General features: G+C 40.9%; 4 protein-coding genes across 5 annotated transcripts; 3 read left to right on the plus strand and 1 right to left on the minus strand.

Moving 5' to 3' along the window:
* Window positions 1–148: 148 nt before the first annotated feature.
* On the minus strand, window positions 149–7,272 carry kpna1 (karyopherin alpha 1 (importin alpha 5)). Its single transcript, XM_070852642.1, is given in 16 exon segments — window positions 149–2,248; window positions 2,424–2,599; window positions 2,724–2,851; window positions 2,979–3,104; window positions 3,209–3,287; window positions 3,679–3,842; window positions 4,034–4,133; window positions 4,255–4,343; window positions 4,544–4,675; window positions 4,907–5,001; window positions 5,567–5,666; window positions 5,805–5,918; window positions 6,352–6,485; window positions 7,196–7,213; window positions 7,216–7,234; window positions 7,237–7,272. Coding segments are annotated over 16 exon segments (1,698 nt in total). The 3' UTR covers window positions 149–2,060.
* Window positions 7,273–8,601: 1,329 nt separating this feature from the next.
* LOC139221470 (nanos homolog 2-like) lies at window positions 8,602–9,172 on the plus strand. Its single transcript, XM_070853393.1, has one exon. The coding sequence runs from the start codon at window positions 8,669–8,671 to the stop codon at window positions 9,119–9,121; it is 453 nt and encodes a 150-aa protein (XP_070709494.1). The 5' UTR covers window positions 8,602–8,668; the 3' UTR covers window positions 9,122–9,172.
* A 1,964-nt stretch (window positions 9,173–11,136) lies between these two features.
* Window positions 11,137–13,287, plus strand: LOC139221335 (uncharacterized). The gene is made up of 5 exons (XM_070853273.1): window positions 11,137–11,251; window positions 11,424–11,568; window positions 11,690–11,803; window positions 12,792–12,931; window positions 13,119–13,287. Exons 1-5 carry the CDS (start codon window positions 11,152–11,154, stop codon window positions 13,268–13,270), a joined length of 651 nt encoding a protein of 216 aa, XP_070709374.1. The 5' UTR covers window positions 11,137–11,151; the 3' UTR covers window positions 13,271–13,287.
* Window positions 13,288–14,818: 1,531 nt separating this feature from the next.
* On the plus strand, window positions 14,819–17,409 carry LOC139221349 (uncharacterized). 2 transcript variants are annotated; one of them, XM_070853286.1, is made up of 8 exons: window positions 14,819–14,866; window positions 15,410–15,518; window positions 15,691–15,835; window positions 16,039–16,152; window positions 16,241–16,385; window positions 16,518–16,666; window positions 16,740–16,879; window positions 17,170–17,409. In XM_070853286.1, exons 2-8 carry the CDS (start codon window positions 15,419–15,421, stop codon window positions 17,319–17,321), a joined length of 945 nt encoding a protein of 314 aa, XP_070709387.1. In that variant the 5' UTR covers window positions 14,819–14,866; window positions 15,410–15,418; the 3' UTR covers window positions 17,322–17,409. The 2 variants fall into 2 exon arrangements, with proteins under 2 accessions (XP_070709387.1, XP_070709388.1); XM_070853287.1 differs by lacking the exon at window positions 14,819–14,866 and having other exon boundaries at window positions 15,414–15,518; window positions 15,741–15,835.
* The last annotated feature ends 441 nt before the right edge of the window (window positions 17,410–17,850 follow it).

The raw sequence follows: 17,850 nt of genomic DNA on the forward strand, positions 1-17,850 counted from the left end.
TTTTTCTAGTTATAGACCAAGCGTTTAATGGAGAAAATACCACGCAGATTAGGTGATAATGAAAATGGGCATTAGATGCTGACTTACACACCCAAAAAGATCCAACCTGTATGCTAAGTACAATAAAACTGATTCACTTACACTGTGGTTCATGAAACGGCTTTTATGCAAATGGCATAACAGGGGACAGCTGCACAAACTGAGTACAACAAACAGTAATTAACATGTAGAGCTGGTCATCTCTTGCAGAGATTGACAAAAGTAAGCGATGTAATGAGGACTAGGTAAACAGACATTCAGTTCTGCTAACTAAGGTGATCACCAGTATTTTCAAGTTTTAATCTGGATTTTTGTTGAAACGATCTGGAAGGATTTCTGTAAAATAAATATTATGGCACCATCAGCAAGACGACAGATGCTAACCCAACCAAAAAACATGTTTGTTAAAAAAGACCAACTTCAGACCCATTAGCTGATATATGTGTCCATGATTTGGCATGATCAAATTAGAAAATACTACCTGACCATGTGTTGGAACGTCATGTTTTAGACAGCTCAATTTTCCAAAAGAGTCAGTGTCATTTAGTTTGTCAAAATAAAGTTCTTCTAGCTTTGCTGAGGCAGCATGATCTACTGATTGTAATTAGTGTGCTAACAGTTTCAGTCCACAATCTGCTTGAGTCCCTTTGTGGGAAGGGTAAACGGTGAAGTACATTGTAATCCTTGTCATACCAGAAGGGGATAGAGGATTCAGACCACACCTCTTTACACCTCGCTTCCTGAGGAGGGAAGAGCCGCATCATCAACCAATTAAATAGTTAATGCAAAACTACGGTATATTCTCAAAGAGCGGGCATCAGTCCAGAACTAAAGTGCTGCGAATGAAATGAAATTATGGTAAGATAATAAAAATTCCCACTGGTCTGCTGCTGGACAGATTCCAGGGTTAGATAGTCTTTGTCTTGTCCAAGTCTGTCCAATTGTCTCAGTGCGAGGGAAGACTCCAATTCCCATGGCTCCATGGGGTTATTCACGTCACACCAGAGGCAGGAGGCAGTCTAAACTCTTCAAGATGGAGCCTGTGCAGGTGGAAAGTCCCGTTACTGGATGAAGGAATGCACGATATGAGATCCAGGAGGGAATGCAAGCAGCCTGGTTTGTCACTGACAAGCTCCACCTCTCTGCGACACAGTCAAGTTCCTAATTTGTCCATCTGTGGTCACTTCTCCAACGGCTGGAGAGGAGGAGGTGAGGGGATTCCACCTCCATTTTTGAGTCGTTTAAGTGCCTTTCATAGAGGTCAGTAAAGTCCTTGGGTTGGGACTGGCCACATGGACCCGCTGTGGGCAGTTCAGTCCAAAGACCACAGTCGAACATGTGGTCGACGTCTCATGGTCAGTCCAGTGTTTAGGTTAGATCATTCTTCTGTGTGTGTGTGTGTGTGTGTGTGTGTGTGTGTGTGTGTGTGTGTGTGTGTGTGTGTGTGTGTGTGTGTGTGTGTGTGGTGGTGGGGGGGGGGGGTAGAGGGGCTAAAAATCACGTCCATGTTTGTCTGTCTTGCGAGTCATTAATGTTTCAATCAGACAAGCAGTGCAGTCCTACAAACTCCCGCGTAAGGAGTCACCAGTCCTATAGGAACACGGAGAGGTGCTTTTTATTTTGAATGAGCTGAGGAGGAAATCCTAAAAGTAGGACGGGGGTGGTGTTATCAGGAAAATCTGCTAGTGGGAGACGCTGGGGCCCAAGCAGGTAAGTGGGGTTCGGGCGCAGAGGGAAGCTCAGCGCAAGACAGAATAATGAGTGAAACCTTCACAAACTGGCTGACAAGACTGCAGAACTTGACCCACATTGGACGTACGCGCACGCACACACACACGTGCTCCTGTGATGTTACACTTTTCATTATCATGATAATGATTAAATCAATCTCTCTGACGATGAGGTGGGGGAGGGGAGCCGAGGGGTCGTCGTAACCCCTGATCATGGCAGTGGGCATAGAGTGAGAGAAATGAGCAGAGGTGAGGATGTAGGTGGAGCACGGAGGGAGGGTGGATTTAGCATTATAGCTGAAAGCCTTCCATCGGGGCCTCGCACTGCTGGAAGAGGAACTGCTGCTGCTGCAGGTCGACGGCTGGAGCCAGAGACGGGTCCTCGTCTTCAGTGTTGAAGTAGCGCTCGATCAGGTCGAAGGCTTTCTGGTAGATTTCCTGGTTCTCGTGGCCCTGCAGGAACTCCAGCTTGTCCAGACCTGAGAAGACGGGAAACGATTAGTCAGTCGACAGATAATTAACTGCCAATACAATATTTTGAATGTGCATCATTTGTCTATAGAAAAACTTTTTGGATCAAGTGGGTAAATTCTGATTTGCTGAAATGTAAGCAGCATGAATGTAGTCATTGTAATTCTGTATGAGCACACTCACCATAGGCCTCTTCAATGAGTGCACAGTAAGGGTTGATGCCTCCTCCCCTCTTGGCCTCCAGTTCTCCCAGTCGCAGGATGTTCTCCAGGCCATTTAGAGCCACCTGAACTATTTTGGAGTCCATCAGTGTGAGCAAGTCACACAGTGGTTTTATACAGCCGAGGTCCACTAGGTGCCTGCAGGTGGCAGTACACATACAGAATAGAACTTATATTAGTCATTCAAGGCAAATACTTGTCTTTGGCGTGATAATAGATACAAAGCCTAAAAGAAGCCACCTTACGCCATCAGTTTTCATACCTAATTTGCTCTGCGGAGCCCCCCGAGGTGGCGTTAGTAATGGCCCAGGCTGCCTCCTTCCTTGTGCGAAACTCTGCTACCTGCAGGATAGTGATGAGAGGAGGCAGCAGACCTGCATCTATCACCATCTACGAAGACAGAAAAAGACTTGATTAGAGGAGCAAACACTTGTGTCAACTGTTCAAACTTCTGTGAGAAAACACTTTCCAGGTTATTCTGATATGTTCTCACACACACGCACGCACACGCACACACCTGTATTTGTGCTCGGTTCCCTGCAGTGATGTTAGAAATCGTCCAGCAGGCTTCCTTCTTGATAGACTCCTTGGGGCTACTCAGGAGGTGAAGTAGGGACTGCAGCGCTGAACAGTTTAAAATCACCTAGGCAATCATACAAATTATACACCAAGTCAGACATATTCATCTGTAAGTACAATTATTTGTGGAAGTAGATAACATTATCTGTGTATGCATGCTGCCATCACCTGCGTCTGCAGGTCATCTCCGGTGACTATGTTCCCAACAGCTCGAAGTGCAGGGGATACCACCTTATAATCAGAGTGCCTGGAACAAAGCAGATTGGAATATATGATCACTCAGATGTTTCCGAAGCTCGAAACTGATACGACCTCACAATGCCCTCCAGGTTCAGGATGGTACCAATAAATGTTAAATGTTTCTTCCAGCTGTAACATGGTTTTTATGGTATTTGATCACATGGAAATACTATTGGAACTTTTCGAACTGTGATGTATCCTCTCCTGACTTGTGCAGTTTGTCACAGCTGGTAATGCATTGGTCGAACTTGAATGCTGTCTGGGAATGTTCACAACTCATCCGCATCTGGATTCTCACACCCAACGTAGTGGTGACGAAAGCTACACATGGTACACTCTGTTACTGCCTGAGCTCTTCTCCAACACTGAATATCTTAATTGTGTGTTTGAAGTCTTACATCAGTAACTCCACCAGCCTGCGACAGACTCCTGAGTCAATAACAGCCTGGATTTTGTCATTGGGGCCATCAGATAGGTAGGAGAGCGCCCAGCATGCATCAGCCAGGATGTCTGTGTCATTGACAAACAGCAGCCAAGACAGCACGCTGAGACAGGGGGAAACCTGCAGGACAAAAAGACACATGGCCAGAGTGTTAGTGAGGGAACATGTTGCCGCTAAGTGCAGCGGAAGTTTTCCTGCTTAGATATCAGCAACTTCATACAGCTTATGACCTTGAAAAACTGATATAATATTCTTAAGTAAAGTGAGAGGTGTGCTGTTGCCATAGTGATATGTTTATCTTAGCACATTACCTTGGTGAAGTCTGGAGGTGGGTTCTTTCCTCTGCACAGGTTTGAGAGCGCCCACACTGCATTCCTCATCATTGTTAGACGATTCTGTTTGGCCAACAACCTGCAGAAGGAGTTTCACAGAGCATGTTTTACAAAGGATGCAGCATCAAAGTTGCTCTTTATTTTGAAGTGTAATAAACAGAATTATGAGGAAGACAATATGACATTGAGTTGCTACTTACTGCACCAGGGAAGGCAGGATGTTGCAGTCTATGACAAAGTCCCTGCATTCTGTGCTGTCTCCTGCTATGTTTCCCAAGGCCCACACTGCCTGAGGGGCAAAACAATTATTCAAGTCAGTCAATAAACAACATTAAAAATATACAATAATTGATGACAGGAGCATGATTTATTCAAGCAGGCAGGCTAAGAACATATGCGATGTGAATGGCATCAAAGTTATACTGGAGGAAACAGAGAATGGGGAAGTGATGACCGTAGAAAACACTGATACGTCTGAATCCTCCCTACCTGTTCCTGTACATCTTCAAAATCCGAGCTGAGCATCTCTATGAAAATGGGTACCGCCCCTGCCTGGATCACCACCCGAGTCTGGTGGGACGTCCCTGATGCAATGTTGGTCAACACCCATGCAGCCTCAAACTACAACAAAAGTCAAAATATATTTATTTTTAACAAACTGATGACCCGGGTTAGATTTAAACTGTAAAACGTGTTCAATGTTCTCCTTCTGAACCACACAACACACACAGTATTTGACATTCACTGTTAGTGCATGAATTTCATGACAAACAAAAGCAACAACCTGCAAAAAAAGCTTAGTCAGCTTGTGTGCAACTGCACCATTTACTGAGACATAATGAGGAAATGTACCTGCAATGTGCAGTTTTCTCTTCTCTTCAGGAACTCAACAAAGCGCTCCACCACCCCTGGAGTGGCAATGACTTCATCGATGGGCGGGTTGGGTTCTGTGTGAGAAATGGAGTAGAGGTGGACAATATGACAAAAAAATAACAATAGCAATACTCGTCACAGGATTATCTTGATGTTAAAATATTCACTCAAGTATTCAAAATCATATGATATGACCATCTATATGTATGCATGAAACAATATATAATAATTACCCATGATGAAGGCAGGATTAAATAAGCATGTTGTATAAAGTGTAAATTGTGAACATAAATATACTGTGATGTCAACCTACTTCATGTATATCAAGTTACCTGTAACATTAATAATTCCATACTTATGTACTCTGCAACATTGCACTGTTGTCGTCTTGTGTACAACTTTCTTTGTTGTTTTTTTGTATACTTTTAAAATATATTTAATAGTATTTAAATGTTTATGTTCAACTTTGTTCAGCTAATTGATGCTCTTGTTTTAAGCTGTATGTCCATTTCAGTGCAAGTAAAAAAAGTCAAATTCCTTGTATAGGTAAAGATGTGATTCTGGCTCTGACATCGTCGTCCAGCCCTTGTTAAAATCAAGCATCCATAAGAAATGATAACTCATCTACAGCAGCCTTACCTTTGGAGAGGAGCTTCCTAAATCTCTGAGTGCCTATTAGCTGCTGCTCAGGAGAACTGGAGAAGATCATTTGAGTCATATCTTCAGAGATCACCCCACCCTGTGCAGCAAAGAGATGGAGATTTGGTAAAACAGACAAAATACGGTCACATCCAACTTTGTACGAGGAATGAATGCAGATAGTAGGATTCTTTTCATCAGTATTGCCGACTGGTCTGATGAGTGTGTCCACTCTTACTGCAAGTGGGTCCATGTTGTTAGCCTGGGACTCCAGGTAGCCACTGTCAGCCATCCCATCATCCTCCGGCATGCCATCATCCTCCACTGTGGCAACATTCCTTCTCTTGAAAAGCTGCGATAGAATGATATTAGAATAAACTATTTTGGTCTTTCTGAGCAGATTCTCACCTAATTATTACATTGCTAGGAACACAGAATGGGTTCCGTCTAGTCCCTGACATTAGCAAAACGAGCAGGGCATCATTTCATAATCCTTAAGGCGGTTTATGTTTGTTCTGAACTCTACCACCACAATAGAATAGAATAGAATAGAATAGAATAGTTCCTTTATTAATCCTTCACAGGAAATTACTTTGTTACGGCAGCAGTACAGACGGACACCCCACAGACAACAAACAGCCACCACAAGACAACCAACACTTAAGGCACAAAAACAATAGTACAAAAGGAAACAATATATAAAAATATAAAATATGTAAAATATGTAGATCAACATAAATCCTCTGGTGAGGAGGTCTAAATGACTTCCTCCAGACTTTGCTGACCTGTTCATCCTTCTTCTGTTTGCGGAGCTGTAGGCCTTCCTCTTCCCTCCTTCTTCTCATTTCATCTGTGTTGAGGGACTTGTTCTTGTAGCTCTTGAGTCGTGCATTGTCCTTTCCCTGACTCATTGTGTAGCCTGGGGAGATGCATAAATATGTATGTAATAGAGACAGACTAAGATTTGGTTTGGTAAAAAGCTGGAATTTAATATTGGATTGATATCTGGCATAATCCTATTTTACACCACCAGTTGTATAACAATGCAGGTATGTAAGTATGTTTCACCAAAACATAAATCAGCTGTGAATAGGGAACCCTTCATTAGTTTTCTGCCTTTGTCAAATAAGGATTACCGCGACAATCAGTAACTACAGCATGTTTGCTGAAATCGAAACTTCAGCTGTAGTTTTCATGTCAAGATAGTTCACCATTCCTCTCAGTAATTACAGTTCAACAAATGGGGGCATATAAGGATACTAGCTAGCTGGTTAGCTTTAAGTGACTTAACACTGCGTGATTAATAAGCTATAAAACATATCATTATCTAGAGATCCGGTGCGCTGCTTCCCCTTATCGATCCACAAATCAGCAAATGATCACACAACATCAAATTATTGAAGCAAACGGCAGCTCTTAGCTAGCTAATGTCACAGCCGTTGTTAGCCGAAAACTAGCTTGCTAACAGCGGCTAGCTGAATTAGCTACCGTTAGCTCCGAAATTCAACCTTAACGTTGGCTAATGCGACAGGCCAACATTTTCAAAATGCTGCTGGAAAATTAGATTGGGAATAGAAAGCGTTACTATACACATAAAGTGATAAATACGTGTAATTATTATGAACTGACCTGTCAAATTGGGCTCTTAATCCCCTTATTCGCTAGGCCACCGTTTGTACAGCCGTCGCCGGTATGATACTGCGCATGCGTGATATTACAGAGCTCCCACACTGATTTACACTCCGCCCCACCTTCTGACGCCTCAGCGCTGTAAATAATTACATAACCAGCGTCCACAGTTCATGCAAAACATCCTGAACTGTTGCTGTAAATGTGCAAGACAGGACCCATATTTGTCAACACATATTTAACCGTCATTTGCAACACTGCGGGGTGTGCAGACTTTATTCCAAGGCATTAACGCACAGTAAACACACAAACGACTTGCAACACGCAGTTGGAGCCATGCATTCAAAAAGTCACCGTGCACCGGGCAATTTAAAGGAGGACTGCATCCATCCGTCGGCACCTTCATTTAGGTGTGCAGGTGTGGCTCTGGGTGTTTGCATGGACCTTTAACAATGATACTGTTTTAAAGGTGGACAGGAGACGCTCGGGCGCCAGCGGCCATCAGGAGGCCGCGTCTCGTCCGTGCAGAGACTCAGACAACTAATTACAACAACATGTGACGGAGAGATGCCCACAAGCAGCAGCAATGACAGACAGATTTATTTAATATCATGTAACAGGCAGATATCTGATAAAAGAGCAACGTTGAAACATTAAGGCCAGGCAAGCTCTATTTATGTTGCACATTTTATTGTTAATATCCGGGGAAAACTCAATGTGCTTTACATGTTAATTAAAACCGGAAAGAAAATAGTGTAACAACAAAACAATAAACTCATCATCTTTTTTTCACGTGATCCTAATCATCCATCGTGCAAAAACACAAATTGTATATGCATTGGCAAATTCTTCGATAATGTACATATTCATTTTATTATCATTATTATTGTTTCTTCATTAAAGTTATACATGTGGATTCCTACATACAATATCTGATGGTATTTAAGTTTATGGTGTGTGTGTGTGTGTGTGTGTGTGAAGAGGTTAAGGTCAGGCTATCATTGACAATCAGTCAAATAATGCATCAACCCTCTCTGACCCCTCAGCAATTAAAGCACAGCAGGTGCACTGAGTGTGCACCCCCGCCTGCCTTCATATCCAAAGTTAAATGCAATATTTCGTTGTTTGTGTTGTTACTCATCTGTGGGTTCATGTTTGTTTGGTTGCTAAAACAAATAAAATACAAGGAAATCTGCGCTACTTATTGGTTTTATTTTCTGATCATTTTCCAGCTGGGTCATAATGATGCCACGCGACAAGCATCCAACCCAAAGGACAGGTTTCTAGAGATGAAAGAAAATCCTCCAAACTGCACAATAGGAGGGGTTTTGTTTCCAGACACCTGCCATCGTCGATCTACCCACAGCCTTTAGGATCCAAACATTGTTGCATTTCAAAGCCATTTTCAGACGTCTATAAATATGAGAAGCTCAAACACACGCGCAAACTCTGCGCAAACTTTCTGTAGAAACCATGACAACAACGCAAAGACAGAACTCCGGGGACGGCTTCGACATGTGGCACGACTACATGGACCTGGCCAGGCTGCTGGAGAGGCTGAGGGGTGAGGGGGACCACAGACGCACCGGGGGGACCGAGAAAGAGGACGCAGCGCCGTGGAGCCACATCCAACCCTTTCGGAGGGAGGAGCGCAAAAGCTCCACCAGTTCAGCCAGCAGCCTGTCGGACACCAGCAGCAGCAGCGGGACTCCCTCAGACTACTGCCGCTTCTGTAAGCAGAACGGGGAGACTGCGAGGGTGTACCGATCACACAGGCTGAAGTCAGACGACGGGAAAGTGATCTGCCCCATCCTCCGGAGCTACACCTGCCCCATCTGTCAAGCCACTGGGGACCACGCTCACACACGCCGGTACTGCCCGCAGGCGCAGCGGCAGGAGGCTGCGAGGAGGTCCAGGTTCTGGTAGTGGACACCGATAGACTGATTGCACTCAAAAGACTGTACATAATTACAAAGAAATGTTTTAGCCATGCGTTCATGTTTATGTAGTCTGTTACAGGTTCCCAAAGTGTGCAGAAATGTGCAGTTTGAAGTGAAATGTTTTAATGTTTGAAGTTGGTTTTCTTTTTTGCAATAATATGTTACTGTTGTTCTGCTGCAGGCAGGCTGGAAATGGAAAACTAAGCCTGACTACTTCTGTACATTTTAATGAATAAAAATGGTAAAATAGTGCAGTGTTTTCTTGTTTGTGTTTGCATCTAATGCACGAGTGCATATTTTAAAAATGTGTGTTCTGTGAATGATAGAGAATACACATGATCATTTTTAATTCTATTAGTAATGCTATAAATGATCAACACTGGGTGATTTTTTTGCTCATTCATACAATCCTGCTATTCTATGTGGTTGGCAAGGGTTTAAAAAGCAACTAGTAGTCTCAAAAAAATGAACCAAAAGCACTTTTTTCCCCCAAAGATCTCAAAATTGTGCCAATAAGAATAACTGAGTCAACATACCACTGAAAATATAAATAGGCAAATAAGGTGTTTCATGCTCTATGTGGTTGTCATATGCTGTGTATGTAAAATCCTTATCTGTGATTTAACTAGAAGTAAACTAGAGTAAAAAATATAACATCTTCCTCTGAAATGCAGTGAAGAAGTGTGGAAATACTTCTACTAAATAGGATACAAGCATTTTTAGTAGAGAGTAAATGTACACCACTGGAGAAGTATGACAGAAGATGACAACACAGAGGGAAGAAATTAGGAAAGAGAGGAAGATAGGGGAGAGATGTAAACCAAAGAGACACAACAAGGCCCCAGAGCCACAAAAAGACCACAGTCACAACAGACAGAAAGACCATAGACAGTCAGAATGATCACAGAGACACAGAAGATGAGAAACAACTATAAAGAGACAAAAAAAGAGATGCAAAAAACTACAAATGAGATGTAGTTTTGAGTCTCTTCCTGTCTTGCTCTCATGCAGGCAGGGTGTGTGGGCATATACTCACAGTACAGTAACATATCATCTCACAAAGCAAAAAACATGTTATAGGATTTTTTTCTGTTGTTCACCTGCCGAAGTACTGTGTTGTGGAGAACCTGCACCCACCGTTCTCAAAATACCGCCTGTCCCATGAATGTTCTCCTGCTGGCTGCGGGCTAACATTCCATAAAAGAAAAGAAGATTAAGTTGTTCAAAGTAGCAACACTTCACTTTACCATTCATAAAAGATGACCTGATCTCACCTGGGCCACAAACTGATGTGGCTAAATGATAAAGACCCGTTACCAAACATGACCCACTGGGGCAAAGTCCAGCTTTTATAAATGATTCAAATTATGGAGCTCAGTTATGAAGCAAAGAATCATAAATCATTTTCACTTCACTTTGCCACAGATTCATTCAGTCCATATAAAGGACACAAAGAGGAAGACTGCAAACATTGATGATATTAGTTTCAAACTTGTACATGTGCCCGGGGGCCATAAAAGCCTCAGTGTTACACAAGCAGCTCTGCTTATAGCAATAAAAGCCCCTGATCAACAGCAGTCTGTGTGCGGCACTGTGACAGCTCCCATCCAGAAACACAATAAACGGTAATCAACTGATAAACGGTAATCATATCGGTATCAACTGATCTTATACATAAATTACCTATGGTATATCCAAAGATTCAGACCAAACTTGTTATTTTTTATTTATAGCTTAATTTATGTAGCACCTTTAAAAACATAGTTACACAGGGCTTTACAAACAGGGAAAACAGTTGAAACAGTAAAAGACAGCAGGGTGACAGTGCTTTTATATAGCAACAGGGGAATAAATGAAAAACTAGTAAAAGCAAGAAAAAACAGTGGAATAGGATTAATGCAATAAGATAAAATGAAATAAAATAAAACACAATATATCAAATGTTTACTATAAAGCTTTTTTTTTTAATGTAGCACTTATAATGCTTGTATCTTTAGGCAAGTTGACTTATCTACAATGGGTGAGCACAGAATTAGCCTTGTGATCGCTATTGTGCTGGCACTGCTTTTCTTCATCATCACTATGGCGTTCACTGTTCTGGCAGGGCCAGGAATATGTAAGTCCAAGCTTTAATGCTCTGCTTATACACATTATATTGTAGTACAAGATTTAGTCACTTCTAATAAAACTGTGGGAATATTGTCGCATCCTTTGACCTTTCGAGTGTGTCAGCATAATTCTACACTGTGTCTATTCAGTTGTGTGACTTTTCAGTTTGTGTCCCGCAGATCCATTTTTGGACAGCACAGGCAACATTTCAGATGTGTTTGTGACCCAGATCACACCATCAGGATGGACTTTTACCATCTGGTCGATCATTTATGTCTTTCTGGCTGTAGTGCTTGTCTACGTCTTGTCCGGCATCTTTAGGAAGTAAGTAGATGTTTTTCATATTCATACATCTGCAATAATAAACAACGGTTATTTTTATCTCCTACATTGTATCTGGTGTGCTCACGTACACACTTACCTCTGTGGGATATTCTTTCCTAAGGAATGCCTATGGTTACGCGTACTGCAGCCCTGCTATTTTGCCACATGGATTTTTTGTTGCTTGGTGCTTGAATCTGGGCTTTAACACCGGCTGGTTGTTCCTGTGGGACAGAAGGTGAGATGGGACCTTTTTATACGAAACTGAAATCAGTCTTCAGTTTACTCCACAGTAATGAGAAACCATCTTCAGTTCATTGTTACAGGCAAACAATTGTCAGCAGATTTAGGTGAAAAATGCTAATCCGGCGTGATTGTATAGGGGACATGTTGAGTAACAGAGTAAAGGAATATTGGAAGGATACTGATTATGCCAGACAGTTAAGACAGTTACAGCTAAGTGCATTTCTCCATATTAGAATTCTACTATTTTCATGCCTCCTTGGATGGTTTAACGAGTTTTTAGGATTTTTAGTTTCTATGTTTGAAACCAGGGTTTAGACAGTGGAAACAAACTGGTTGCTCAATATTTGCATATGTACATCAAAAATGTATCTGATGCTCATGGAAAATGGCGAAAACAGAGAGCTTCAGTCCAATGACAGTCCAGGCACTACAAATGTAAAAACATTCAGTGCTTGATCGCAGTGACGAAATATATATGATCCTATTTTTCATCTCTACCAAAGGTTGATGCCTGCTGCACTGGCCTTCCTCATCCTAATCGCCTTGACTAACTATCTCATGATATTCTTCTCCTGCCATGGTCTCCGCAGCTTGTGGCTCCACCGTGTGCTGGTTTGTATCGCAGTAAGAACATGTTTACCTATAGTACTAATAATAATAATAATAATAATAATGATAGTAATGTTAAAGATGTTGTCCATATGTCTGTATTTAAGCCTTTTCTGTCGTCTCGGCTACAGGTGCAGAATGGTGTTTCTATATATGCAACATGGACAACCATTGCATCCCTAGTTAACCTGAACATTGTCCTGACTAATGATGCAAACATGTCCCAGATGGACGCTGCCACCGTCTCACTCTCTATTTTGACTGTGGTGCTGTTTTTGTGGTAAGTGCAAAGGCAGAGGTAGAAACACACCACCTTTAATAAGTTCATAATGAAACATATCTCTGGAGCAAAGGTGTTGGATCTCACACAGGTTTTTCCTGGAAAACACTGTCCTCAACAAACACGTGAGGTACATTCTCACCATTTACCCTGTTGTGATCTGGGCGCTGACGGGGGTGTTCACGAAGAACTATGATGCTGCAGCTCCTACCAGAAATAACATATACATCGGTGAGGAACTTGAACAAACATCTTCATCATGTCAAACACATCGCCTGAATGTTTAATTTATTCTTATATCTCACAAATATTGCATTTATCTTTTTTACCATGCAGTTACACGCATACAGGAAGTGCAGTAAAGGTCAGGATAATATGCACACTGATGCTTTCCTCTGGTATTTTCTCTCCACCACAGCTGCTCTGTTGGCTATAGCGTGCGTCTTGTGTGCCGCACGGGTAGTTATGGTCATGTGGAAGTGCATCACAAAGCCAGTTTACAACGATGTCAGCCCAGAGGTCATGTCCCCGATGGAGATTGCTGAGAAGCAGAAAAAGATATTTAAGTGAAAGTGCTGAATGAATAATTTTATTTCTTGTATCTACGCAGTATTATTTCTGCAATGAGATGTTTGTCACATTTTTCAGACAAATTTAAAAATGGTGGCTATTGTTGTTTTTGTTCATACAATTTGACTTTTGTTTTGAATACTGTTGAAAATAAATATTGTTTTCCTAAATGTCATGCTTTTGTGGAATGATCTGTGGTATGCTACATAAGACATAACAGACACTTCAACTGTTTAATGAAGCAGTACAATAATGTCAGTGGTTGGACACTTGAGATGCAGGTAATGTCAACATAAAGAATATTGAAGTAAGAAAGGATGTAATGAATAATGTTTAAAATGGATGACAGGACGGATCACTGTGTATCTAAAGTGTGTATCTATGAATTAAATGAAATTAGGAATTATAGTTCAGTTATAAAATAAAATCAAGGCTACCAACGCTGCACGTTTAACTGCCTCATCTTTATTTACTGTGCTAACTGGGTCTTTTCCTGTAAGATGCAGTGTTTTTATGTATTGTTTGTTTATGTATTATTACCAGCCTTAGCTTTGCAATAATGACTTTCACTGACCTCCTCTGAAACTAAAATGAGCTTAAACCCATTTAATTGGAGCTACATACCGTATGGAGAGGCCATCTTTGACTTAAATAGTAGATCACACTGAAAAGAAACACGTCCTCCATGTTTGTTTTGGTACAGGAACACGTGATAACTGGTGTTCAGGTGGGATTCATAGGGTCATCAGCCGTTACTAACCAGTAACAGTGGTAACAGAGGCGGAAACACATTTACTCAAGTGCTGCGTTGATGTACCAATTTGAGATACTTGTACTTCATTTGAGTATTTGCATTTCAGTTTAGAGGCAAATTCTGTACTTTTACCTCCACTACAATTGTTTGACAAATATATAGCAGTACCTTTTTTACAAATCAGTTTTTTACATACAAAACACATGAAGAAACTTGATGATCAAACATGATTCACTGTAAAAGAAAATGTAACTACCCAATAATATGCAAACACTAAGCTTAAACAGTAGCTGATTTGTCAGTTATCAAAAAAGCGCATGTTTTCATCATTTAGGTCATTTCTTGTGCCAAAGAGCCTGAAACTTTACATCGTCTCAGCTTCTCAAATGAAACAATTTGCTGCTTTTCCTCCCCTGAAACGAGAGTAAACCATGAATCGTTTTGAGGTTTGGATTGTTGCTGACAAAGTGAAACATTCGAAGGTGACACTTTGAGCTCTTTGTGTATTTTATGTTTTATCTGTTTTTAAAGAGTGATATTAGCACTTTAACCAAAGTGAAGAATCTCAATATTTCCACAACCACCATGTTTCATTCATTCAGGATTCACACGTATGAACGTGTTTCATAATTACAGATCCTGTGGGGGATATTGACAGTCAGTTTTATGATTCTCTGTACTGTGACAGGAATATATATGAGATAAGAGGCGCACGTGATGCCTTGAGGGTCGTAAACCTTCCTCTTACACAAGTCTTACTACAATTCTATATAACAGCCAGCGCCCTGTCCACTGGTCCTTCACACTGATGACAAAGCTCACACAGAGACGGGCAAAGAAAGGTACCTGCTGCTTGACTTCATCTTTATCGTGTGGGCACTCTCCTTTTGTTTTACTGTCAATGTTTTATTGTCCTAGAGGAAACTTAGCATGGAGTGGTGGCATGTGGGCCTTTCCTATGTCACACAAGTAGATTTGATTTTCACAGTTTGAGATTTCAACCCTGGACATTTTAATTCTGAGAATGATTTTGGTTTTTCTTGTTATGGCGGCAATCTTCAAAAAAAAGGTTAGAAGAAAACTAGTGATTTTTGAAAAACATTGTAGCTCACTGGATTTGTCTGAATGGCCTCTGTATATGGTAACTAATTATCACACATGCCATAGTTTGAGGCCAGGTTCAACTGCAGCTCATCAGCAATAATATTTGAAAAGCATTACTTTTCTTCCTCAAGGACACTTAAGCACATTTTCTTAGACTTAAACATCCTTATTTATTCTGTTTATTTTTAAAAAATGCAATGCAACTCTTCAGCATGTTGAATATGCTCTATGTTTAATTAAATCTATCTTTTCTATTTTTGAATCATTTTAATTTCATGCAGCAGACCACGATGGGAAAACATGATCCTGGACGTATTGCTGCAATAGTGGTGTCTGTTGTCGGCTTTGCAATAAGTCTGGTGCTAAATGGTCTTTCTGTGGTTGGAATTGGTAAGTCAGAGCTCCATTAAACATCTGTCTCTTGTTTATTGTCTTTAACTTGTAGAAGATTTGTTAAGTAAGTAGTATCATGAACAGACACAGTAGGATTGTTGAGAAATCACAAATATCAGTTTAAGAGGTTGCATTCCTGTCCATTGTGACTCATTATTTTTCTCTCAAGGTCCTTATGATACTACAACAGGAAATGTGTCTGCTGTGTTTGACACCCAGATCACACCCTCAGGATGGACTTTTAACATCTGGAGCGTCATCTACGTCTGGCTGACAGCTATGATTATCTACATCCTTACGGGACTTTGCAGAAAGTTGCGGCCATTTTTTTTTGTTGATATTATATATCTTGTTTAAAACCTCAAAATATTGTAACAGTTTCTTTTTTAAAAGGCCAAACCTGAGTTTAACAGAGAGGGCATAATATCAGTTTGTGTCTTTGCAGTCCCTTTTTGGGTCACCAGATACGGTACAAGACACATTTAGGAAGTTCAACTGTGCTTCTTTCTTCTTGCAGGAATGGTTATGGCTACGTCTACTGCAGCCCTGCAGTGCTGCCTTATGGATTTTTCATTAGCTGGTGCCTCAATCTGTGTTTCAATATCGGCTGGCTGCTAGTTTGGGACAGAGGGTAAGAGTCCGTATTGGCCAGGGAATCTGACTGAGAAACTTTTCTAAACAGCAACATAAATGTGTGTTTTTTTTCTGTCATACTAAAGACAGATGATTGTTGCACTGGCTTTTCTCCTCCTGGTGATCTGCACAAACTACTCCATGATATGCTTCACCTGCCATGGACTTCATATTTATGGAGCCTGGCTAAAGAAATACCACAAAGTAGACCTGTGGCTCCTCCGTGTGCTGGTTAGTTGGCAGTTTTTGCATCATTAACTGTGTGTGCTAAGGTGTTAATCTCACACGTGGCAGGTTAAATGAGTCAGTTTTGATCACATACTGTAAAGAGGTTTAAGTAACATAACACAACTGTTTCTGCAGGTTCAGAATGGTGTGATGATATACACAACATGGACAACCATTGCAACACTAATCAACCTGACCATTGTACTGACTTATGATGTCAAAATGTCCCCAGTGGATGCTGCTACCATCTCGTACTCTATTTTGGCTGTTGTGCTGCTTGTGTGGTAGGTGTCCTTATTAGAGACGTAATGTGAAACAACATCAGCGAGATCCTGAGGCATTGTGTGTGTTTCACAGGTTTGTTTTGGAAAACTTTCTCCTTGACAAACACATGCGGTACATCGTCATCGTCTACCCTGTTGTGATCTGGGCGCTCTCTGGAAACCTGGACAAAAACTATGACGCTGAATCACCCAGCCGCAATGGCATCTTCATAGGTAAGACACTGAAGAGACACACATATGATCCTCTCTACAATCTAAACACCAAATTGTCATTAGACTGATTTCCTGAATTGTGGCAGGTGGAGGAAATAAACACAATATTAATGGAAAATAATGATTAATTTGCACAACTATGTACTACTTATTGTGACATTCTAATAAAGTGAATTTATAAGAAGCACATTTGAAACACTGGACCCACTTCAATAAAAATGTTATCTCTCTACCTCCAAGGTATGATTAAATATTACAACAGTTGTACTAACTGAATTTTCTTTTCTTAGTTGTGCTGCTGGCTCTAGCTTCCGCGCTGTTTGTCGTACGGATTGCTTTGGTGGTTTGGAGACACATCAAACATCCGGTGTATGCAGACGTCAGCCCTGGAGCCATGGAACCGATGGAGATTGCTCAGAAGCAGAAAAAGATATTTTGCTAAGCATTTTTTATGATGCAACACACTGAAACCTGATGTCATACATCGCAGAAAATAGTTGTGCAATTGCATGGCATTACTTTGCTTATAATCATGGGGACAAACGTCGTTTTTTTGTTTAATTTTTGATAAATTACTAAAAATTCTGGTCACGGACAAGTTCATTGTATAGTTAACAATAATTTAGCTTTTGAACTTTGGCTGACTAACCTCTGAACCTTTTATGGCTCTTAGCAACATATCAACATATAATCAACATATTGATTGCTAACACAACACATTAGGCTCTGATAAGGCTATTACAACACTACACACTGTGATCATCTGCCTGTCAGTATATGTGAACTATATATTTTTAAAATAGTTTTAATTGTTTTCCAACTTATTCCAATTCTGATTGAAGATTTCTCGTTTTGTGATATGTATTTGGAATAAAGTGTAAATTTATAACTGGTTTTAACACTTCAGTAGAGTGGGCTCTTGTATCATGATGCCAACCAGACTATAACAAGAATAGCTTGATTCAAGTAGA

Source organism: Pempheris klunzingeri, chromosome 21, assembly GCF_042242105.1.
Source record: "Pempheris klunzingeri isolate RE-2024b chromosome 21, fPemKlu1.hap1, whole genome shotgun sequence".
Classification (NCBI taxonomy): Eukaryota; Metazoa; Chordata; class Actinopteri; order Acropomatiformes; family Pempheridae; genus Pempheris; species Pempheris klunzingeri.

Coding starts and splice junctions, on each gene's coding strand:
- LOC139221349 (XM_070853286.1), top strand. CDS start 15,419: ATGGGAAAACATGATCCTGGACGTATTGCTGCAATAGTGGTGTCTGTT. Junction 15,836..16,038: donor CTTACGGGACTTTGCAGAAA/GTTGCGGCCATT, acceptor TTCTTCTTGCAG/GAATGGTTATGGCTACGTCT. Junction 16,153..16,240: donor CTGCTAGTTTGGGACAGAGG/GTAAGAGTCCGT, acceptor GTCATACTAAAG/ACAGATGATTGTTGCACTGG.
- LOC139221335 (XM_070853273.1), top strand. CDS start 11,152: ATGGGTGAGCACAGAATTAGCCTTGTGATCGCTATTGTGCTGGCACTG. Junction 11,569..11,689: donor TTGTCCGGCATCTTTAGGAA/GTAAGTAGATGT, acceptor TTCTTTCCTAAG/GAATGCCTATGGTTACGCGT. Junction 11,804..12,791: donor TTGTTCCTGTGGGACAGAAG/GTGAGATGGGAC, acceptor GATCTCACACAG/GTTTTTCCTGGAAAACACTG.
- LOC139221470 (XM_070853393.1), top strand. CDS start 8,669: ATGACAACAACGCAAAGACAGAACTCCGGGGACGGCTTCGACATGTGG.